General features: G+C 41.1%; 1 protein-coding gene across 3 annotated transcripts in view; it reads right to left on the minus strand.

The window, feature by feature from the left end:
* Window positions 1-579: 579 nt before the first annotated feature.
* The window catches only part of LOC134573197 (oocyte zinc finger protein XlCOF6-like), a 43,957-nt gene continuing 19,227 nt past the window's right edge, over window positions 580-25,309 (minus strand). The window contains exons 3-5 of one of the 3 annotated variants that reach the window (XM_063432773.1): window positions 10,888-10,999; window positions 2,049-4,289; window positions 580-1,963 (exon numbers count right to left, since the gene is read on the minus strand). In XM_063432773.1, the coding sequence (XP_063288843.1) occupies window positions 1,761-1,963; window positions 2,049-4,224 (2,379 nt within the window). In that variant the 5' untranslated portion in view covers window positions 4,225-4,289; window positions 10,888-10,999 and the 3' untranslated portion in view covers window positions 580-1,760. Of the gene's footprint in view, window positions 1,964-2,048; window positions 4,290-10,887; window positions 11,000-16,436; window positions 16,500-25,309 lie in introns of all 3 variants that reach the window. The other 2 variants (XM_063432774.1, XM_063432772.1) reach the window with 2 other exon arrangements.

Here is a 25,309-nt window from a genome sequence, read left to right on the forward strand (position 1 = left end):
GTCCCCAGAAAGATTCTTATTCCATTTAGACATGCCAAAAATGGATAAATCCTCCTTGTATATGTCCATACATGTTTTGATGGTTGTTAAACTTTGTATCGCCAGAAAGTGGAGACAGGAGGAACCTCCCTCCCTGATTAAGGCCCAAATCCATAATCAAGAGCTAATGGAAAAGGCGGTATACTTTAAAGATAATAATATTGCTACCTACAATAAGATATGGAGAAATTGGTTAGACTACTATGAAGAATAAAAGCTTACCTTCCAGTAAATAAAACCCCTGCATAGTTGCACTTATTTGCTAAACCATTAATAATATTAATCTAAAAGTGGTTCAGAGTTAAATTAATATATTAAAGAAATAATGATTGCGCCCATCTCTCTGTTCTCGAGGGATGTCCCTATGTCTTATATGTTGTATGGAGTATGTATTACTCCCTTCTGTAGATTTAACTTTGGATAAGCAACTCATCTAGGGAATATATTAATATCTTAGATAGCGATACTTAGAGTTTACCATTTTGAGGAATATTAGTTGGGAATTAAATTACAATTCTTGTAAAAAAACAAATACAAATATAAAAGTACAAAAGAATTTATATTTATTCAAACAATACACGCCATCCGAAAATAAAAAAAATATTGGCACACATCTGGACCAATACAGCAATATGTATGCACTTCAAGTTAATATACCTTTTTGATGCTAAGTATTGGTGGTGAATGTTTATCTGCAAAAGCTTTTATATGTCTACGAATTCAATTAATTAGTATAAGTACACATAAGTATAAGGATATTTGATTCTTTAAAATAAGTGTAAAAAGGGTTGTGACTTAATCCCCATTCTGCCCAATCTATTTATAATACATTATAAAAATGGTTATAGGAATTACTATATATGTTTAAATGAATACATTCAGAAAGAGTCCCTTCTTAATACACATGGGAGTCTGGCATGGAATGCTGGGTTGAAGGTTATAACAACAGGTCTTCATCAATCTATCTGAAAAAAAAAACATGTGTTGACCATTGATATACAATTGACATAAGTCCTATAATTAATGTGTAGGTAGGGCCTCTCAGTTCCTGTGTATGAAATTATGTAATTTGAACTAATACAACAATGATAATAATATTCCAAAGAAACAAATCCTGCAACACAGATATTTTAAAGCTCATTAAATATTTTTCAGGAGGCTCTTTATTTGACTCTATGAATGTCTGATTTGATAATGTGACAAAATTGGTATATTTATTAGTTATAGTCTCAGCTGCATTGTATGCCTTAAGAAAAACCCTAGAGAATTAGAAGTAAACATAACCTTTGTTTGAAGTCTGTATTAACATGGGGATTGGGGGAACTAGCCTTTAGAGTTAGCAATGCAGGTTAGGCACCCCGGATGATAGCATCATATGTACATTGACTGCTACTATCACAGTTACTATTTATTGTGTCAGCATGAGAAGAATTCACACTACAAGATATTTTATTCCTATGTTAATGCATAGATGCATTATACATTTTTAGAGACTCATCACCTGTGTGAATTCTCTGATGTATAATAAGATGTGAATGTTGAGTAAAACATTTTCCACATTCACAACATGAGAACGGTTTCTCTCCAGTGTGAGTTCTCTGTTGTGTAATAAGAGCTGAGTGACAGCGAAAGCATTTTCAACATTTAGAACACGAGAATGGTTTCTCTCCTGTGTGAGTTCTCCGATGGCTGAAGAGCTCTGCTTTAGTGACAAAACATTTTCAAAAATCTGTGCATGAGAAAGGTTTTTCTCCTGTGTGACTTCTCTGACAGACAAGCTTTGCTTTAGTAACAAAACATTTTCCACATTCAGAACATGAGAACGGTTTCTCTCCTGTGAGTTCTCCGATGTTTAACAAAACTTGAGTAACACCTATAACATTTTCCACATTCAAAACATGAGAAAGGTTTCTCTCCTGTGTGAGTTCTTTGATGTATCATAAGACTTTGTTTACAGACAAAATCTTTCCCACATTTATTGCATGAGAAAGGTTTCTCTCCTGTGTGAGTTCTCTGATGTGTCATTAGAGATGCATTATTACTAAAACATTTTCCACATTCAGAACATGAGAAAGGTTTCTCTCCTGTGTGAGTTCTTTGATGTATAACAAGACTTGAACTTTGACTAAAACATTTTCCGCATTCAGAACATGAGAAAGGTTTCTCTCCTGTGTGTATTCTTTGATGACTGACCAGATCTGCATTAGTAACAAAACATTTTCCACATTCAGAACATGAGAACGGTTTCTCTCCTGTGTGAGATCTCTGATGACGGACAAGCTCTGATTTAGCGACAAAACATTTTCCACATTCAGAACATGAGAACGGTTTCTCTCCAGTGTGAAATTTCTGATGACGGATAAGATTTGCTTTAGCAGCATAGCATTTTCCGCATTCAGAACATGAGAAAGGTTTCTCTCCTGTGTGTATTCTTTGATGACTGACCAGATCTGCTTTAGTAACAAAACATTTTCCACATTCAGAACATGAGAACGGTTTCTCTCCTGTGTGAGTTCTCCAATGTGTAACAAAACTTGAATAACACGTATAACATTTTCCACATTCAGAACATAAGAACGGTTTCTCTCCTGTGTGAGATTTCTGATGACAAATAAGTCGTGCTTTATCAACAAAGCATTTTCCACATTCAGAGCATGAGAATGGTTTCTCTCCTGTGTGTATTCTCTGATGTATCATAAGACTTTGTTTAGAGACAAAATCTTTCCCACATTCATTGCATAAGAAAGGTTTCGCTCCTGTGTGTACTCTCTGATGTATAACAAGACTTGAACTTTTCCTAAAACATTTTCTGCATTCAGAACATGAGAAAGGTTTCTCTCCGGTGTGTATTCTCTGATGTACCATAAGACTTTGTTTACAGACAAAATCTTTACCACATTTATTGCATAAGAAAGGTTTCTCTCCTGTGTGCGTTCTCTGATGTGTCCTTAGAGTTAAATAATTACTAAAACATTTTCCACATTCAGAACATGAGAACGGTTTCGCTCCTGTGTGAGTTCTTTGATGTGCAGTAAGAGCTGACTTACAGCTATAACATTTTCCACATTCAGAACATGAGAATGGTTTCTCTCCTGTGTGTATTCTCTGATGTATCATAAGACTTTGTTTACAGGCAAAATCTTTCCCACATTCATTGCATAAGAAAGGTTTCTCTCCTGTGTGTACTCTCTGATGTGTAACAAGACTTGAATTTTTCCTAAAACATTTTCCACATTCAGAACATGAGAACGGTTTCTCTCCTGTGTGAGTTCTTTGATGTGCAGTAAGAGCTGACTTACAGCTATAACATTTTCCACATTCAGAACATGAGAATGGTTTCTCTCCTGTGTGTATTCTCTGATGTATCATAAGATTTTCTTTACAGGCAAAATCTTTCCCACATTCATTGCATAAGAAAGGTTTCTCTCCTGTGTGTACTCTCTGATGTATAACAAGACTTTCATTTTTCCTAAAACATTTTCTGCATTCAGAACACGAGAAAGGTTTATCTCCGGTGTGTATTCTCTGATGTACCACAAGCCTTTCTTTACAGGCAAAATCTTTCCCACATTCATTGCATAAGAAAGGTTTCTCTCCTGTGTGTACTCTCTGATGTATAACAAGACTTGAACTTCTCCTAAAACATTTTCTGCATTCAGAACATGAGAACGGTTGCTCTCCTGTGTGAATTCTTTGATGTCTAATAAGAGTTGAGTTACAGCGAAAACATTTTCCACATTCAGAACATGAGAACGGTTTCTCTCCTGTGTGTATTCTCTGATGTATCATAAGACTTTGTTTACAGGCAAAATCTTTCCCACATTTATTGCATAAAAAAGGTTTCTCTCCTGTGTGCGTTCTCTGATGTGTCATTAGAGTTAAAGAATTCCTAAAACATTTTCCACATTCAGAACATGAGAACGGTTTCTCTCCTGTGTGAGTTCTTTGATGTGCAGTAAGATCTGAGTTACGGCGAAAACATTTTCCACATTCAGAACAGGAGAAGGGCTTCTCTCCTGTGTGTATTCTCTGATGTATTGTAAGAGCTGACTTAAAGCTATAACATTTCCCACATTCAGAACATGAGAATGGTTTGCGGTTTATGTTTACGATCTCATTTAAGAACATATGGGAATCTGAGAAAATGCTTGACTGCTTGGTTCGGTTATTAAAAGATTTCTGCATAGCCTTGCTGCATGGATTTCTGTTCTTGTCACCTCTTTCAGTAATGCCGCTCCTGGGAAATACACCTGAAAAAAATATATACTGTGAGTTAAATGAAATCGGTCACAATAAATTGTTTGCCATACTTAGAAAAATCACAACATTTTTGCAATTCATAAGAAATACGACTATCGGGTATCATGGTGACTGTAGCGGAGAGGTAGTATAATCCACAATGACAGGAAAAGCAGGTAATAATCGAAGTAGGCAGGTACAGCATACAGTAATCCAGGTAGCGTTATAAGAATCCTTTCCTCCCAAGGACTAGACGACACATAGGCTGGGAGTCAACTGAGCTTATAATCACAGGTCACAATATTTATGCAGTTCCCCATGCAAGGGGTTTCCTTAATTACTTTACAGGGGTTATACAGTAGGGGACTACATGGGGAACTGAACATACAGGACATTACTCCCATCATGCACTGCTGTACGAGAGGGATACTCCCACAAGAATATTCTGTTAAGTGGATTATCCCGCCGTACAGCAGAACCGACTTTTTACATAAAAATAATAATTTTTATATTATTCGTGCCATTGTACTGAATGAACGTTCAGCAGATAGCTGGGGTCTGAGCGCATACTTCGTGAAAGTACTGCTCAGATCCCAGCACAATTAGCCCAACGCCGCACGAAATACACTTTCCTATAAACTTCTCATAAATGGCACGAATCCATATGAAGAGAAAAAATACCGAAAGGTCGGTGGGCCCAAACGGCCTGGAAGTGCCATTGAGTAGCCGATTTCAGTTCCAGGCCCTCGACGACAAAACACAGCTGGGCTAACAAAGGATCCACCCTGAAACCCCATTAACAACCGACAGCAACATTGTTGCCATCTGTAATGGGAGCCACACGACCTCATGTGTGTGGTCTCCCATTCGGTACTTTGTTTGTTTCACGAACAGTGTTGAAATTCACTGTTCGTGAAACTACCATAGGAATCCTAGCAGCTTTTCGTGCTGTTAGCATACGAATGCTCTCATTTACATAATAGGGAACACGGACATTTCAGACAGGCTTAAAGCAATACTATCATATAATGTAACTACAGTCTTACGTGGCTAGGTATGCAGGTCTTCCACCAGGTGGACACTCACCTAGGGGACCTGGTGGAAAACTGTGACAAAAATGACCAATCACAGTATTAGAGGCATAAACACTCCCCTTTAGCTGTGAAGAACCCTCCTCTCTATCCTGGAGATAATTGGGAAGTAATTCAATTATCTCCCAGGATAGAGGCAAAACTCCATTATTTTACATGTGGCAGAAAAACACAAAAATATATAACAAAAACTACCGAATGCACTAGGTACAATTAACGTATCCCAGATAGCTTAGATCTGAGCGCACATTATTACCGAATGGCGCTCAGATCACATACATACAGTTCAATCGCCATGTAGCCAAAGTCTTTCACATAGTCTTTCATTATACGAATGGGCTCCATGGCATAGCTATCTGGGGTAAGACCATTCGTGACGAAAAAGTACCGAACGAGCCGGCGTTCGAATGCTGGATGAACAGAAGGGAGGTCAGCGAACACCGCTGGGAATTCGTACGTCCAAGATGGCCGCCGACTCATGGTTGGCATACGAACGGCAACCACCCAGCCGACATTCGACAATTAGGAGGTGTCTGTGGTTAACCACAACGTTCTGATGGGGCCAAGAGGTTAACAAGCAGCACACTTCCAAGCTGGGTGGCCGGCCGTTTGGCAGTTGTTCGGTAAGAGAGCAAATAAATGTAGGGGCTATACGGACAGGGGAAATAGCCAAACAAACAGACGAATAGAGGGACAATAAAAGTAATTCACAGACAGATGAGTCTGTAACATATATTTATTACAGATGTACCTAGTGTTTTTCAGCATTGTCCACACACCTGTCTCTCCACTCTAAGGGTTTTGACATACTGGCTTAGTTTGATCATGATTTTTAGCTCTTTAAAATTCATATACAGCTAGAGCCAAGGCTTGTGCATGCGAGTTCTCTCTGGGTATTGAAACTAATCAAACAGAAGAGAGGGGATTTATAATAGCATTAAAGACGGCAAAAATTTTTTAGTCATCTTATGTTCCAAACACAAACACCTGGAACAAAAATACATTTTTTAAAGAATACGACCCCTAAAAAAATCAACTTAAATTATCCAGAGAGATCCCGAACAACGGTAAAACCAAATGAACGCCTGCTTCCTTTTCCCGAACAGCTACGAGAGCGCTATTTGGTAGCTTGGTTCCCACGAACCAGGGGAACAATCGCTACTAAGAGCCAGGGGGTTCCGTTCGTGCATTAGTTCGTTTTTGTGATTTGTCGAAATAGACCGACCGCACAACCTAAACCCCCAGGAACTGTATCCAAACCTCTTGTGCAGTTGGTCCAAATTCACTGTCCAGCGATTTAGTCTATATCAAGCTTACACGCTATTTTGCAAAGTTAAAACCAGGTTTCAATACCTAATTTTTCGGAAGCAACCTTCACAAGCAAATTTAAATGACAGATCTTTTAGACGAGTTATTAGATCCTACCATAAATCCAGACGACATTCAAAATGGTTTTTCAACAATCCACTATCCAAAAATAATACAATACAAAAACTATACCAGCAACACATTAGATGTTTTGGGGAATTAACAAGTCTCAACCAATACATAGAACAAAAACTGGTACCTAGGTCTCCGTCCAGATATACTATTACCTGACAAAATCCAAAAAGACGAACAATTAAATGAATGGAACACCATTTCACTAGATTGTTCCTCAAAATTAATGACTTTCCGTGTAAAACTTGAAACCACACATTTGGAATAAACTAATCAAAAATTACAAAATGAGATCACCCAAATAAAGAAATTTAAAACAGATACTCTCTTTTCACCTATGGAAATGAAAATTACAAAAAAAATATAGAACATTTTAGACAAAATCTAAAAGGAAAGAAACACAAAATTTCAAAGAGATTTCAAAGATTTTAAAGACTGATATCTTCTGTAAAAAAATGCAATTTTCGTAGATGTTTAAATAGTCAGAGAGGATCTACATCTGTAGACACTGAGTGGTCAGACTCAGATACCAGTTCCTCAAAATCACGACAAAGTCACTATATCAACAGCAATCGCAATAGCGATTGTGCCCCTAATCATACTCCTAATAGGAGTATTCCTAAAAAGCACTAATAAATCAGTCTCCTTTTTGGACACTCCGATTCCATCTGACACTAGCAATTCCATTGGTTTCAATACTTTTTTAGGACAGGACCCCCCTCGCGAACAGAGGGGGAGGTTGAGGGACCGGGATCGCTGGGCATACAAGAGACAGGGACGAGGACAGAGACTTTGACGCTAAACAAAATCATTATCCTCTCTGATTATCCCCTCCAACCACGTCACATCGCTTTGCTTAATAAAAGGTCTTTCATACGTACCAACTCCAAGTTACAATAAATTCATTTGGTCCAAGGACATAAACCTCTTTGGCAGGAAATTGGCCCTTAACGTAATGCACTCTAAAAAAAGATTTCCAAACCGCTAATGAACTTGGTCTATATGTTGAGGATTATGTATTCTCCAAAGTATTTACCGATCTATTGGATGAACAAAGTCCCAGTAAACCCTTGACCAATTTAAAACCTCAAAATTGGTTTACTCCTACCCTGAAGGTGTAACGGAGCTCAGTGTACTCCGACCGAGTACCCTCCGTTGATGGACGCTTCCTAGCTTGCGCCGAGGACCACAAGCACCACACTGGACACCACAACCACCGCAAACTCCACAACCGCCGAAGCTTAACTGGAGCCTCGCCGTCTTCCTTCCACCCGGGATCGGCTACTGTCCTCCAGGACCGTGTGGGGAAGACCTCTCCTCCAGGAGAGCGTATCCGGAACAAGCTCAGGGGAATATGCAGAGCATAGCAATCCCCAGTGTGATATAGCAGTTCCCTCCAATAACGAGACAAGGCTACGTATTGAGGGTCAGAAGAGGTCTGAGGTGCTAGAACACCCAGCCTGGTTTTTATTACCATTTTGTAAATACAGGACCACCCAAAGGGAGGGACAAAACAACCAATCATACACGTACATCATTGAAACCCCTCCCAGTAATTACACACAAAATCCTTCCTTCTGTCTGTGATATAATTATGGTTTAACATAATTATCACAGACAGTAAAAATACAGTTTTTAAACATACACTGTAACTTTAAAACCATACATTCAATCTCAGCATACATCAAACATAAACACTTCCAAAAATCAGCCAAATCCCTCCAGCGGATCAAAAGTTAAGTGGAAGTCCTTTATGACCGACCGCAAGCACAATTTCCTGCCCAAAACAGTTCCATAGATTTGGGCTGTGCGGTCGGTCAATTTCATGCAGAAAAACGACCAAGTCCCATCTTCGAACGGGACTTAGTCTCTGGAGCTGCAAGTTCAGTATGGAAGAAGGTAAGGGTCAGCAGTGTTCGTGTATTTGCGCATCCGATTTTAGTTCCACAGAATCTTTAGCATACACCGCTGACCGCGTTCGAATGAACAAAGATGGCCGCCGCCACGTGTTCGACTGTCGAATGGCGGCCACCCAGCGGTCGGCAATTAAACTGCAGTAACCTCACAGCCTGGGAGGTAAATTGCCTGCACACTTTAACTTCTGGGTGGTCCGCCTGTGTGGTACTTTGTTCAGTAAGCCCCATTTACTGAACCAAGAGGGAGAAAGCCAGGAACAAGTTATTTTACAGGTCTGGGGACATAGTCTTAAAGGGACATGGTTCACCAAAGTCCCAATATGTCCCCAGACGGTTCTTAAAGGGCCATACACACCCAATAAAAAAGTTAATAAGTTTTCAGGGGCACAATCTTCCAGGGGCCATAGTCATGAGGAAGGAGGCTGGCAAACAGGCTTCTCCACAATCCAGGGAAGCAGGGCAATTTATAATTTAAAGGGCCAGTTACAAATAGCAATTTGTAACAGAAGGATACCCCACATGTTTAACTTTTCGTAGAAATGACTGCTAGTGAACCACAAAATAGTCACTTTGAACATCCACCCACCAACAATCTTACTCACAATGAGAGGAAAGCCCTTCACTCACTAAAAATGCTGGATAATGTTGTAATTAAACCAGCGGATAAAGGAGGGAATATCGTTCTACTAAACCGTGACAGATATCTTGAAATGTGCACGTCACATCTAAATGACCAGTCATGTTACAGTGTCCTCCCATCTGATCCTACTAACAGCTACATAAGAGAACTGGAAGATCTTCTAACTAAAGCCCTAAAAGAAAAAATAATCAGTTCTGACGAGTTTAAGTATCTACTGCCTCAAACATCCAACAATAGCTACCCTATACTGTTTACCTAAAGTGCATAAAAATATGAGTGTACCCCCTGGGAGACCAATCATCTCAGAGAACAACTGAGGAAGGCTGAACTTGATGGACGTAAGTTTCTTTTCAGCTATGTAACTACCTATGGAGAGAGAAATTACATTTGTTGATAAAGGACATTGTGTCTATTGGTTTAATATTTTTCTTCTTTTTCCCTTATTATACAATTAGGTTTATCTTTATTGTTTCACTATTTTATTTATCTTGTCTAACATTAAAAGTTATGTTTTTCTCTCCTTCTCTACTTATATTGGACTTCCATAAAATTCAAAAAACCCTGATCTGATCTGGGTGATTTTTGGATATGTTGGTCACCCAGGTGAGGGGATATGACATTTATGGGGTTATTTTATGTTTTGGGGAACTGTTCGAGTTTTGTGAAAATAATGTTTTTTCTACCTGAAAATAATTAAATGTATTTCTTTATCTGACTCAATTATCTTCAGGCAGAGAGGAGGGAATTGCATGTTTGTATTGGACTGTCACAATTTGTAACTGCATTGTTATTAGCTGTACTCTTTGTGTCCCTGTCCCCCACATGGTCCACAGGGGAGTGCCCTTTGCATGGGGAATTGTATAAAAGCCATTGTGGCACCAATAAAGCTTCAGTCTTGTTACACCCTTCATCAAGTTTCGGCTGATGTTTGGGTACCTGTCCACATCATTGGGAGAATCTGCTGGGAAAGCTGTACCTGATGGGGAGAAAGAGACGAACGGACACCCGAACTGCGAGCTATAATCACTCATGCTCACAGCAGTTTGGGTGGAAACAAATGAACCGAAAGCTACCCCATCAGGGTTCATTACAATTGGTGGCAAGCAGAGGGATTTGTATCCCGAATGGACGTCCCGAATCGAAGGAAAGATGAATGGCTCAGCTGTATGAGTTACTAAAGCGAACTATGTTAAAAGACCTGCTGGAAGCTCGAGGCATAGCGGCAAGTAATAAGAAGAAAGATCCACGCTAATTGCAGAGTTATTACAGAGCGACAGAGCCAGCAACATGGAAGGAGAGCAAGCAGAGGAAAAAGAGTTCCAAAAAGAGGTGAGATGGATGATATGTTTATTGGGGCCCAATCCATCACAAGTCAGTGGTACAAATCGTAACGCATGCCAAAGACTCGCAGATAGCTCGGGAATCGAGCAGGATCCCCAGGATATACAAATGGGCGCCCACGGAAAGTAAACTATGCAGCCTTCAAAGCATTTATTATGGGGAAACAGACATCGATAATTACCTACAGGACTTTGAGCGGCAGTGTACTTTGGAAGGACTGGAAACAGACAATTGGGCTGCGGTTCTCAGCAGCAAGCTCTCAGGACGGGCAGCGGAAGCTTACCGGGCAGCACCTGATGAGGACATACAAAATTATGGGAAAATCAAAGAAATTTTATTGGCCAGATTTGCGGTCACACCAGAGTCGTACCGGAGGGAATTCCAGGGGCCTCAGGAAAGGAGGGAAGGATTCCTTTACCAAATGGGCATTCCGTATACACCGTGCTGCAAGGCCACATCATTGGAGGATGCGGTACAAATTCTATCCTTGGAACAGTTCTACGACAATACCTCCACGGAAGTCAGAGACTTGGTAAGAGACAGCAAACCCAAGACTGTGAAGGAGGCCGCCAGACTGGTATGGAACCCAGTGGAGGGCGACCTGTTTCCAGGCCCTCCTACCAGGTACCACCTCAACACCTAGCAGACCCGCTCCTTACAACCCTACCCTAACCCCCCAAAGTCGTGGTCCTATAACATGCCACCTTTGCAAGCAGATGGGACATAAAGCAATATTGCCCCAACCGGAACCGGGGAGGTTGGGAAAGGTCAGCAGCTCAACCCAGCCGAGCAGCGGCCCATTGCTGTCAGCAGGAGAGTTCCAGAGCACAGTGAGGAGCAGTGGACCACTCTGCACGAAGTGAATCCAGTGCAAGCAGCAGGCGACAACCGAGATCATCATCGCCAGTGGGTCACCATTGACGGCATGGACGCCAGGGTCCTGAGAGACACAGGGGCCACCCTCACCATAATCCAGCCACACAAAGGACAACAGGCTCTTATATTGGGTAACAGGGGGAGCAGGGAGTGGGGCAACGCAATTAGTATATAAAAAAAAAAAAAACAGCTAGGAGTACCCTGAAGATTGAGGGCTGAGTTACTCAAGCTCAGCCATGATATTCCATTGGCAGGTCATTTAAGAGAGACTAAAACTAAGGATAAATTAACTCAGATCTTCTTCTGGCCAGGTATTTCTCAGGATCTAAAGCATTATTGCAGAACTTGTGATGTGTGTCAAAGGACAGGGAGGAGATCGCCAGAGAGCCAAACTGCACCCCCTACCTATCACTGAGGAACCATTTAACAGGGTGGCCATAGATTTAATAGGACCAAGCAGTAAACCTAGTGCCTCCGGAAAGTGCTACATCCTCACGGTAGTAGACTATGCTACTAGATACCCTGAGGCCGTAGCCCTTTCCAATATAGGGACAGAGAGTGGCGGAAGCCTTAGTGAAAATCTTTACTCGGGTAGACTTCCCCAGGGAGATTTTGTCTGACAGAGGGACACAGTTCACCGCAATTGTGACCCAACAATTATGGCAGAGTTGCGGCATGAAACCGTTGTTCAGCTCTCCCTACCATCCCCAGACCAATGGACTATGCAAACGTTTTAACGGCACACAAACAAATGCTAGGAACTTTCACAGCCTTCTGTCCACACTGGGAGACTTTCCTTCCCCACCTCCAGTTGGCCTACCTTGAAGTGCCCCAGGCATCTATAGGGTTCTCCCCCTTCGGACTCCTTTATGGGAGAAAAGTCCAGGGATCCCTGGATCTAATAACACAGGAGAAGGGGGTGGGGGGGGGAGTCCAGTCCCTATTGTACAGTATGTTCTGGAGTTTAGGCACCACTTGCAGACCCTCACTGAATCCATTCAGGAGAACCTGCAGGCGACCAAGAAGCGCCAGAAAAGATGGTACGATAGGGGTGCCCGAGATAGGGTCTTAGCTATAGGACAGCGAGTAATGGCTCTGATGCCCTTTAAGAAAGACAAGCTTCAGGGAACGTTCAAGGTAGTGGAGACAATTAGCGACACCATTTATATAGTCAGCAAAGGTTCAACTGAAAGGATCCGGAGAGCTTTCTATGTGAATATGCTGAAGCCTTATTTTGAGTGTATAGGGGATATAGCGTCCGTATGTGCCCCTGCTTGTAAGGATAGTAAGCTGAACCCCCTACCGAACTTACTCGTTGCCGGCCCCAACACGAAAGATCAAGTGCAGCTAGGCGAGGCATTAAACCCCCAGGAAAAGAGTGAGGCCTCTCAGCTGCTCCAGGGATACAGGGACATGTTCTCTGCCCTACCCGGGTACACCTCTGCTGCGGTCCACTGAGTCGAGACCCAAGGAGAAACCCCGCTCAGGCAACAACCCTACCGTATCTCTGCGGCAGTTAGAGACAACATTCTGGCAGACGTCCAAGAGATGCTCCAACTAGGAGTTATAGAGCCATTGCAGAGTCCTTGGGCTTCGCCGGTAGTGCTGGTAACCCAAGCAAAACGGTACAACTGGTTTCTGTATTGACTACCAAAAGCTCAATGACAGGACCATACAGTTGCAAGAAAAAATATGTGAACCCTTTGGAATGATATGGATTTCTGCACAAATTGGTCATAAAATGATCTGATCATCATCTTAGTCACAACAATAGACAATCACAGTCTGCTTAAACTAATAACACACAAAGAATGAAATGTTGCCATGTTTTCATTGAACACACCATGTAAACATTCACAGTGCAGGTGGAAAAAGTATGTGAACCCTTGGATTTAATAACTGGTTGAACCTCCTTTGGCAGCAATAACTTCAACCAAACATTTCCTGTAGTTGCAGATCAGACGTGCACAACGGTCAGGAGTAATTCTTGACCATTCCTCTTTACAGAACTGTTTCAGTTCAGCAATATTCTTGGGATGTCTGGTGTGAATTGCTTTCTTGAGGTCATGCCACAGCATCTCAATCGGGTTGAGGTCAGGACTCGGACTGGGCCACTTCAGAAGGCGTATTTTCTTCTGTTTAAGCCTTTGTGTTGTTGATTTACTTCTATGCTTTGGGTCATTGTCCTGTTGCAACACCCATCTTCTGTGGAGCTTCAGATGGTAGACAGACGGCCTTAAGTTCTCCTGCAAAATGTCTTGATAAACTTGGGAATTAATTTTTCCTCCGATGATAGCAATCCGTCCAGGCCCTGACGCAGCAAAGCAGCCCCAAACCATGATGCCCCCACCACCATACTTCACAGTTGGGATGAGGATTTGATGTTGGTGTGCTGTGCCTCTTTTTCGCCACACATAGTGTTGTGTTTATTCCAAACAACTCAACTTTGGTTTCATCTGTCCACAGAATATTTTGCCAGTACTGCTGTGGAACATCCAGGTGCTCTTGTGCAAACTGTAAACGTGCAGCAATGTTTTGTTTGGACAGCAGTGGCTTCCTCTGTGGTATCCTCCCATAAAATCCATTCTTGCTTAGTGTTTTACGTATTGTAGATTCGCTAACAGGGATGTTCGCATTTACCAGTGACTTTTGTAAGTCTTTAGCTGACACTCTAGGATTCTTCTTCACCTCATTGCGCAGTTTGCGCTGTGCTCTTGCAGTCATCTTTACAGGACGGCCACTCCTAAGGAGAGTAGCAGCAGTGCTGAACTTTCTCCATTTATAGACAATTTGTTTTACTGTGGACTGATGAACAGCAAAGCTTTTGGAGATACCTTTATAACCCTTTCCAGCTTTATGCAAGTCAACAATTCTTAATCGTAGGTCTTCTGAGAGCTCTTTTGTGCGAGGGATCATTCACATCAGGCAATGCTTCTTGTGAAAAGCAAACCCATAACTGGTGTGTTTTTTATAGGGCAGGGCAGCTGTAACCAACACCTCCAATCGCATCTCATTGATTGGACTTCAGTTGGCTGACATCTCACTCCAATTAGCTACTGGAGATGTCATTAGTCTAGGGGTTCACATACTTTATCCACCTGCACTGTGAATGTTTACATGGTGTGTTCAATGAAAACATGGCAACATTTCATTATTTGTGTGTTATTAGTTTAACCCCTTAAGGACACATGACATGTGTGGCATGTCATGATTCCCTTTTATTCCAGAAGTTTGGTCCTTAAGGGGTTAAGCAGACTGTGATTGTCTATTATTGTGACTTAGATGATGATCAGATCACATTTTATGATCAATTTGTGCAGAAATCCATATCATTCCAAAGGGCTCACATACTTTTTTTTGCAACTGTAACTGACGCCTACCCCATGCCTAGGATAGACAAGCTCCTAGATAGGATGGTTGGGGGTGGAATTACCTCACTACCCTGGATTTGTGCAAAGGATATTGGCAAATCCCCCTGGGGGCTTTATATATATTTGTGTACAGGGCAATAAGAGGACGTACAATTAAATGTATGTAGTTCGATAAGGCCAAAGTCGGTTGAGGTGTGCCGAAACCGACGAGAGATTATGCCTGTAAAAAGAGGGCCCACCTGGTATATTGATGTAAACAAAAAGGGTGAGGTTAGAGGGGAACTTCCAAACGGCGACGATAGGTAAGCTGGGGTTACTGGGGATTTAAATAGGAAAATAACCGCTCCCACAATTTCAGGCATATGCCTTCCACTTGTGTACGGGGTAATTAGAGGACGTACAATTAGAAGTATGTAATTCGATAAGACCAAAGTCGTTTGAGGTGTGCCGAAACCGAGGAGAGGTTAGGCCTGTAAAAAGAGGGCAAAAATATAAAACAAGATTAATGATTTTCCCACAATTAGCAATTGTTTAGTTACATTATCGAAAGGAAGTCTGATTTCCATCCTGGGTTAGAAATGTTCCTATTGTAATCCAACGTCCCATAATTCTAATTATGTTTTAACGTAACCTTCCCATTAGAGGCTGCTGTTGTTGTATGGAATGAGTGGCCCGAGTAGGGGGAAGGAATAAGGACTGGATAAAGTAACAAATATAGTTATTAGGGAAAGTAATGGGTAGTTAGGGACCTGGCTAATCTGGTCTTTGACTAGGAGTTTAAAGTTTGAACTGGGCACAATTTAAAATACCCAATTGATATGTTTGGTATGAGGAATAGATATAATGTAATGTTTGTTGATTCCTGAATTCTTGACACATGAGTGAAGGTTGAATGCTTCCGACAGTAAAGTTCTATCTTTTTGGCCTCAAGAAACCGTAGAAAGCCAAGTAAGCTGCTGACTTAGTACTATGTTAGTAGGGTTATTAACCCCTTGAGAACCAAACTTCTGGACTAAAAGGGAATCATGACAGGTCATGTGTCCTTAAGGGGTTAAAGGGACGTTTAATTGTTAATTTGAAGAATCCCCCTAAGATTTACTGTCGATAGGGAGTAAATTGGATGATTTGTGGAGTTTTGAATTATGACACCTGTCAGCACACCTTTACTGAATAATAAACCAATTGGGAGCTGTTGGGGTATATTGTCTACATGTAATGTTCAATTCCTGTAAGTATAGTTTCAATTGTATTGTGGGCTAGTTTCAAAGAGATGTGGCAAACATTTGTGCAAGCAACCATTTACAATTGGAACGCATTTATTATATTGAAATTATAAACAACTCTTACACATATCTAAGCTTTAGAGTAAGTTCCTTAGTATTGGTAGACAAATTTACCTGCGTAATTGATCAGACTAACTTAAGGCATGATTAGAACTATTTGAACTGTAGAGGATCTCTTGGCTGAATAGCTCAACCGTTACCTTTAAGCAAGGCCAGACTTCAGGAGTTTAGGAGTGGCCAGGGCGGGGGATACTGCAGGGGACCTGGGATGACAGGATTAGAGTGTCTATTAAAGATAGAACGTCACCTGGAGCTTTTACTTGTAGCATCCTGTAAGGAAGAAAGGAGAGCGAGAGAAAAAAAAAATATAAAAACACACATAGAAAAATAATAATTACAAGCAAAAAAAAGGCGCTATGTGATTATAGTGATCAAGAATATCTATAATTAGTGAAACAATTTTTATAAAACTTGAAAGCTGCACCTTAAAGTGATAAATAACTCCAAAAATCACTATATGTACAATCCAAAAAGAATAAAGTGCGCTGTACCTTTTAAAACACTTAATATGTGTAAAACCTAATATTCCATTATATATAGTATACCAATATTTTAAAGTGCATGTGCAATATCAAACTTGTGAAAATATAAATCCAAAGGAGGAGACACACACTTACAGATAATAGCTGTAGGACGCAGCAATGGCGCTGATTACCCTTCGGGGTGATATACAAAGCAAACACAAGAAAAAAAAAACATAGGGTAGTATGCAATAAATATGTAAGGTAAATAAGAAAAAGTAACACTCACAATGGTAGAGCAGTTTAAGTCTGCTCTAACTATGCTGGCATCAGTCCTCTTATTTCAGGACTCAGAGACCTTGTATGAATCAGGACAGCAACTGGATCCTTTCAGGAATACTTTATTCGTAAAAATACATATAAAAGTCACTCAGAGTGATATAGCTCTTTTCTGCCCGTGTAGGAGATATCCCCAAAATCAAAACTGTCGCCACAGATACAGCTGAAACTTGCCGGTTTCCAGACCGAACTACCGCATGCAAACACTTCCGGGTTCCGGAGCGATAACGTGGTGACGTCGTGCGTGATGATGCGTTTCGCCCAATCGGCTTCCTCAGATCACATACTGGATCCTGCTGTTTTATCGTTTTTATGCCTGCCTCTCTGGGCGTGTTTTTGTTCAAAGTCTCAGTTCATTGGGCATAATTTACAAGCCTACTACTGAATAGATCAGTTCTCAATTCGATCATTTTACAAGGGTATATCACCTAAACATGTAACTCAAATGGAGGAAAAAACACTATAAATTACCAATGACACTATACTATAACCAGTATAAAATAAATATATTTACAATAAAAACTACATCATATACCAAAATTTATCAAATACATTGTTATAAAAAACTAATTACTTACATATACAGATAATTATACTAAACATCCTCTTACCATCTATGATGTCAGCAATATGAGACACCCACTTCCTACTTAGTAAAATAAAAAATAGCAATTAGAACATAAGTGTGATATATAAAAATCATATATTTATTTACATGAAATTAAAAAGGTCAAATTCAATATTGAGACCTTTTGGTTCTAGAGTTCCCAGCTTGTGGACCCATTTAATCTCTTCTCTACCTATATGTTGTATATGGTCTCCACCCCGCCAGGATTTTTTAACTTCTTGTATCCCTACAAAAGTTAATCCACTTGGATCTTTATTGTGATATTTAAAAAAAAAAAAAAAAAAGATTTTATCACGTGTTTTAGTAAAAATATTATCTACCTACTAATTTGTCCATGTGGACTTCAGTATGTACGAAGAACGATTCGTCCGCTACATAAAAGGATCTATGAACAGGTTTATAATATACGTAAAGGTTTTGAACTACATAGTGTTTCCGCTCATTTTAAAAAATATCACAATAAAGATCCAAGTGGATTAACTTTTGTAGGGATACAAGAAGTAAAAAAATCCTGGTGGGGTGGAGACCATATACAACATATAGGTAGAGAAGAGATGAAATGGATCCACAAGCTGGGAACTCTAGAACCAAAAGGTCTCAATATTGAATTTGACCTTTTTAATTTCATGTAAATAAATATATGATTTTTATATATCACTATTATGCTCTAATTGCTAGGATTTATTTTTTATCTTTTATTTTACTAAGTAGGATGTGGGTGTTTCATATTGCTGACATCATAGATGGTAAGAGGATGTTTAGTATAATTATCTGTATATGTAAGTAATTAATTTTTTATAACAATGTATTTGATAAATTTTGGTATATGATGTAGTTTTTATTGTAAATATATTTCTTTTAGACTGGTTATAGTATAGTGTCATTGGTAATTTATAGTGTTTTTTCCTCCATTTGAGTTACATGTTTAGGTGATATACCCTTGTAAAATGATCGAATTGAGAACTGATCTATTCAGTAGTAGGCTTGTAAATTATGCCCAATGAACTGAGACTTTGAACAAAAACATGCCCAGAGAGGCAGGCATAAAAACGATAGGACAGCAGGATCCAGTACGTGATCTGAGGAAGCCGATTGGGCGAAACGCGTCATCACGCACAACGTCACCACGTGATCGCTCCGGAACCCGGAAGTCTTTGCCTGCGGTAGTTCGGTCTGGAAACCGGCAAGTTTCAGCTGTATCTGTGGCGACAGTTTTGATTTTGGGGATATCTCCTACACGGGCAGAAAAGAGCTATATCACTCTGAGTGACTTTTATATGTATTTTTACGAATAAAGTATTCCTGAAAGGATCCAGTTGCTTTCCTGATTCATACAAGGTCTCTGAGTCCTGAGAGAAGAGGACTGATGCCAGCATAGTTAGAGCAGACTTAAACTGCTCTACCATTGTGAGTGTTACTTTTTCTTATTTACCTTACATATTTATTGCATACTACCCTATGTTTTTTTTTCTTGTGTTTGCTTTGTATATCACCCCGAAGGGTAATCAGCGCCATTGCTGCGTCCTACAGCTATTATCTGTAAGTGTGTATCTCCTCCTTTGGATTTATATTTTCACAAGTTTGATATTGCACATGCACTTTAAAATATTGGTATACTATATATAATGGAATATTAGGTTTTACACATATTAAGTGTTTTAAAAGGTACAGCGCACTTTATTCTTTATGGATTATAAAAACACACATGTTTTATCCATGCGAAACTTTGATGCCAATTGAAATATCCCTTGTGTAGAGCGGGTTTGTTAACGAGTACTGATAGGCGAAGATATTGATTATCCAGTGAGAGGTGAGGCCCTGCTATTTGCCCAGTGGCTGTGAGGGGCTCTTCCTTTGATTTGGGCCATGTGGATTTGTAGCTACTATGCGTTGTAGCGGGGTGTTGACCTCTAGGTGGTGGTAAAAGAGACAATACTTGTGGCCGTGACATGTGAGGCCCTACCTAAGACTCTGCAGAAGAGTAAGCGAGGCACTAATTCTGAGTTGGGCGGAACCTCCGTGTTGAGGTGAGTAGTTGGCCTTGCGCAATATTTGACTAAGGTCAGTACTTGGCAGGGCTTGTTTCTTGTGGATGAGCGTGAACATAACCGTACATGCGTGATCAAAGAGGATAGTACCAGAGAGAAAAGGACTGGAAAAAGCATCTGATGAAACTACCGGTTGTGATGCGAAACTAGAATGAAAATACAGTGACTAACAGTAGGGAAAATATGTGTGCTCTTAAGATAGGAACCTGAAAAGGAGCTTTTGATTGTGGTTTAAACTTAAAGATGATGTGTCGTATAATAAATACCCTTATGATTACTTTACTTGATAGGCTTGGGATCGTAAATTGTCTGTATTATAAGATGCCTATAGGTGTAACTTCTTAGACAAAAACAGATAGCATGACCGAGAGTCAATCCTGATGGACTTCTTGAAACGTAAATAACAGTGTATGTAATATTAAATAGCGTAACGAATGATTGAATGCGCATGGAAAAACCTTACGAATGTCCAGCGTGCAGAGACAAGTCCCTATTAGCTGTTAAGGATTTGAATTGTATTCGTTTAGTCGAAATGAAGGCCGAGTGATGCCTCGATGTTTAATATGAAACAAGTGGGAATTCTGGTTTACCCCGTTTTTATTAGATTTGCTAATGCTTTAACCTGTATTGCATTGTATAATTGACGTTAACGTATGGTAATCTAGAACTCAATGTACTGGGTTGTCAAGTAATAAATAGTATACTCCGTAATTAATAAACCTGGAAGCAGTCACTATATGTACGTGTTACAAACTGCCATTTGTAACTTATTTTATTTGACAAATTGCCGTGCTTCCCTGTGTTATGGAGAAGCCTAATTGCCAGCCTTCTGCCCCATGACTATGGACCTAGTGTGTATGGCGATTTGACTGTATTTGTGGGATCTGAGCGCTGTTTGGATATATTAAGCGCTCAGATCCAAGCCATCTGGGGATAGGTTGAATGTGGGGGTTCTGTTCAGTATGATAGTTATGAATTTTTGTGTATTTTTGCTGTTGTGAATGGAGATATTTTCTGTACCTAGAGATAGTTGGCTTACCACACCCAGTTAAGCCAATTGTCTCCAGGATAGAGGACTCTGTGGAACTGGTTTGGGCTGGAAAGCCATGCTTCAGTTGGCCACAAAGGATTTCGACCTCACTTTTAAACCACAGGAGGGAATTTTTGGATATGTTTGTATTTTAAGTATGCGGAGTTTGAATATGTAATTTTTATGGAGATTGGATGTATGGTTTTAAAGTTACAGGGTATGTGTAAAAACTATTTTTACTGTCTGTGATAATTATGTTAATCCCTTGTGTAACAATTATATCACAGGCAGAGGGGAGGATTTTGTGTGTAATTGCTGGGAGTGTTTTCTGTAATGTATGTGTATGATTGGTTGTTTTGTAACACCCTGTGGGTGGTCCAATCTAAGGGGATCCTGCATAAAAGAAGGTTCTTTTGGTGCCAATAAACAGAATGACTTGTCCCTCTAACTTGCAGCCTTGACTCATGTTTGTAGGAGACAGCTATAATCACTACAGGGATTGCTATGCTCTTCATACTCCCTTAGCTACTGAGCTCTTGTAAGAGCTCTTGTTCCTGATCCTGCTTCGCTCTACAGAAGGAAGAGGTTCACCTACTGGAAACTGGAACCTGGTCGTAGGTCCAGGGCGCAGAGCAGACGGCGAGATACCAGCCCAGCAGTGGTGGTTCGTGGAGTCTGCAGTACTTATGGTGGCTACGCAGTAGTTATGGTGTCTACGGTGCTGATGGTCCTTTGGTGAGTGCTAGGAGCATCCTTTTCTACGGTCCGTAAGTGTATTGAGCACCTGACGATGGTCCGATACAAGGCCTAAAAATGTACGACGTGTAAACGTAAAAGGCAGCGTGAGGCCCAATATACGTGTTTAACTGAAAATATGTGTAAGAAATAAAACACTTGAAACAAATTGTTGGAGGAAACCGCTGATCTTGGTTTCTACTAAATTGATATGGGCACCTAGTGAATGTGGTATAATAGGATCACAAAGTGGGTGACAAGTTGGGTAAATATATGTATTTGGTATCATCCTTGTACTGCTATATCTTATTATCTCGTAGACCCTAAGCCCGTAAGTGATTGAATTATTGAAATCATGGATTAGCCTTGTATGATAGTTCTTACATACTGTTTGTATTACTGTAAGGGGTATATGAACGCGCAATCGAAACTAAAGCTATAACGAGGCGGGAAATAATCCGCTAGGATACCTGATAGGAGTATCAGATCTGAAATATAGTGAATATGCATGACTGGGTCTGCAGGCGCCGCCCCCCCAACTTACTACACGTGTGTGCGCGCTGACTAGCTAGTGCCGCAATGTGGCGAAACGATTACTCTAGGTTGGTGACAGGTGAGGCCCTGCTAGGTGCCAAGCGGCTTGAGAGGCTCTATCTATGCGTTGCCACGAGGGGATTAACATGGCCACTGAACGTTGTGGCGTGGTGTCGGCCTCTCAGTAACAGTTAAACATAAGATAGAATGGGAGTGGCAGGTAAGGCCCTCTCTATGCCACCATGCGAGGTGACTAACTATGATTTGGCCCGAGGGGCATAGTACCTCTGAGTAGGAGGATGGGTGTTGGCCTCGCGGGACCACTAACCTAAGGCGAAGAAGTCAGGGGGAATAATAACTAGTGGACACCTAGGAACCTGACAGCCAGCCACAGCTAACTAAGAGGGAAGGTTAGTGAGAGAGGACATACCATGGGACGAAAACGTGGGGAGTTAGAATCGTAAAGCTGACTGTAACTGGAGTGCCCTGTGAGCATGTCGGGGTCCAGATGGTCAGAACATATGAACTAGAATGCATGTATGGCCTTCGCAGAGGCTTGCTTATCAAAACTGCAGATAACATGAGTGCAAGCTTAATGCACTTTGTTTATAATCACATGTGCTTGTCTGCGCAGAGGCGTACAGGTCAAGTTAAACTGGCAATGATAGGTCTTAAATGTAGGTAGTCTATGCAAAGTTGAATACGTCAGAAACTTTAAAAAGGTTTAGTAATGTAATATGCAAGCGTAATTGTCAAGTATGTATAGCTGTGCTTATTCAAAGCGTCTGCTGATGAATGTAAGATGTGCATAATAGTCATAGCATCTGCATTTAAACTGAGGTGTAATAATATATAATGCTGTAGCCAGGCTATCACGGAATCGTTAATAGTCTTCCTATACAACGTGTTCACTTTGCATTAGATTAGACAAAATGTAGATAATCCTCCAACTTACTGCAATCTCCTACTCTCATGCAAGTTAAAATCGCGTGTGGTTGCCTGCGCAGGGGTGTATACGTCCGGGTAATCAAGCCATTTTAAGTGTGCATGGATTTAGCAAGGTTAAATATTTCTTGATGGTAAATACTCTTGGTAATGCAGTGTGTGGCATTATGGATAGCGGAAAAGTATATGCGTGTAAATTAAGGCATAGTAATATGTAACGCAGCAATCAGGCAATTAAGTAAGCAGTATTAAACAACTGTTACAGCGTATTCGCTTCTACATTGAATTACAAGAGTAAATATTCTTTTACTGGATATACAATGAATACCCGGCTGCCCAGTCTGTTTTACCTGCACCAGGAGGCTGCCCACAGGGACAGTGCCCTGAGAGACGCGGGCCGTCACTGGACAGCTCCGGTCTTTGCTGCCCTGGCAACTGGATGCGGGCATTGAACCACTGCGCCAGGCGGGGACGGAAGATTCCATTCAGCCGCACGCTGGGAGGGGTGCCCGGAAGTGTAACCGTTGCCACTCGGAAGTTGGTTGGTTGCCATGCGGAAGAAGTTCAGAGTGTAGCGCGGAAGAGGCTGTGGGAGCAACCACGGCTCCTGTGCCCTGTGTGCTGCTGACCAGCTGCGCTCCGGGATCTAGCGAGGAGTCTCTGGTGGCAGGTAGGTACATGGTAGAGGGTGTGCATGCTGGGCATGGGAAAGCTGGCCCTCGGCTCCATGGATATAATAGGGGTGTAGCTGAAGTAGCAAGTATTTCATTTAAACAAACGGAGAACTGAATTTATACGAATTGTCACGCGATAGTGCCCGGTGATTTAACCAAACAAGGGAAACCCACGAAATGAATTGTATGCAACAAACATACGAAATCCAAGGTGTTTCGTGTAAACGAACTACTTACATTTAGTAGAATGTATGTTGCCAGTAGGTCAGCTCGTGCGACGGCTGCGTGCGTTTTTTTTTTTTTTTTTAATGCTCACGAATTGTATAAAAGTTATTTGGAAGGCTGTGTTCTTACAGACAGCCGGCGGGCGGAAATGACGTCAGAGCTTTGTGAACCGGAAGCAGAACAGAGGACGATAGGTAAGCTGGGGTTACTGGGGATTTAAATAGGAAAATAACCCCTCCCACAATTTCAGGCATATGCCTTCCACATATATATATTATATATATATATATATATATATATAAATAAATAAATAAATAACAGTCCCATAGGACTTCTTTATGAAGTATCTGTCCTTAGGTTCGATTGCTGATTCTTATTTTACTCTTATCTATGTATGGCCTGTGGTTAACCAGTCATTTAACAATCTTAGGTCCCTTGGGACTTTTTGAAAATAATCATAGACCCTTTGGGACTGTTAAAAATATTCTTGTTATAAAAAGGGATTATACAACTGAGACATGCTGGCTCTAGGTTATCATCTAACTTGCATGTATAGACCACATATTTATAGTTCATAAAACATTGTCCAAAAGCCCTGTTTGATACATAGTGGAGATCTTTACCTAAATTACTTTTATTATTTTTATCTTTATTTTTATATTTTGTTTGTTCCTAAATTATTTCATGATTGGTGGAGCGTTGTTTAATAAAAATGCCCCCCTTTTAAAATCCTGATGTCATCGTCCATGTCGGATAGTTCGGAGCTGGGGTATATATACCCAGTAGGACCATTATGAACTTCAGTCTTGAGAAAGTCTTGCTGAAGACGAAACGCGTAGACTTCTAGTCCATTCTACTCTCATTCAGCACTAATACTCCAGCGTGAACTCTCCTACCCGGCTACGAGTCTCGGGTGCAGAAGCGGTCAGCCGAAGTGAACCTACACACATACCTTTTGGCGGGCAGATTGGTGTGCTCCCCCAGCCTGGCATGAGGTGCGGCCAAAAGGGTAAGTTGCTCTGGGTTACTCCCAGATTTTTTTTAAGACTTGGGGTCCCAGTGCAGCACCCTTAGCTCTTCCTTATCTGCTTGGTGGGTTTCAGAGCTCCCTAATGATGGGACCCCTAGACCTTGTCAGGGAGCACAGGGAGGGAAATGGGGAGCAGGAAAGGGCCCCCATCGTCCCATAAGTGCTGCAGTTTAGGGACTAGCTGGAGGAGTTCACTCACCTGATGCGTGGGAACCTCCAGGTGGCGCACAGAGGTGCCAGCACACCTGGTACGATAAGGGAGCCAGGGACTGTAGCTTTCAAGCCGGACAGAAGATTTTTGTTCTGAAACCGGTCCGCCATGATAGGCTACAGGTCAACTGGCAGGGGCCGTACCGGGTGGTGG

Source organism: Pelobates fuscus, chromosome 9 (assembly GCF_036172605.1).
Source record: "Pelobates fuscus isolate aPelFus1 chromosome 9, aPelFus1.pri, whole genome shotgun sequence".
Classification (NCBI taxonomy): domain Eukaryota; kingdom Metazoa; phylum Chordata; class Amphibia; order Anura; family Pelobatidae; genus Pelobates; species Pelobates fuscus.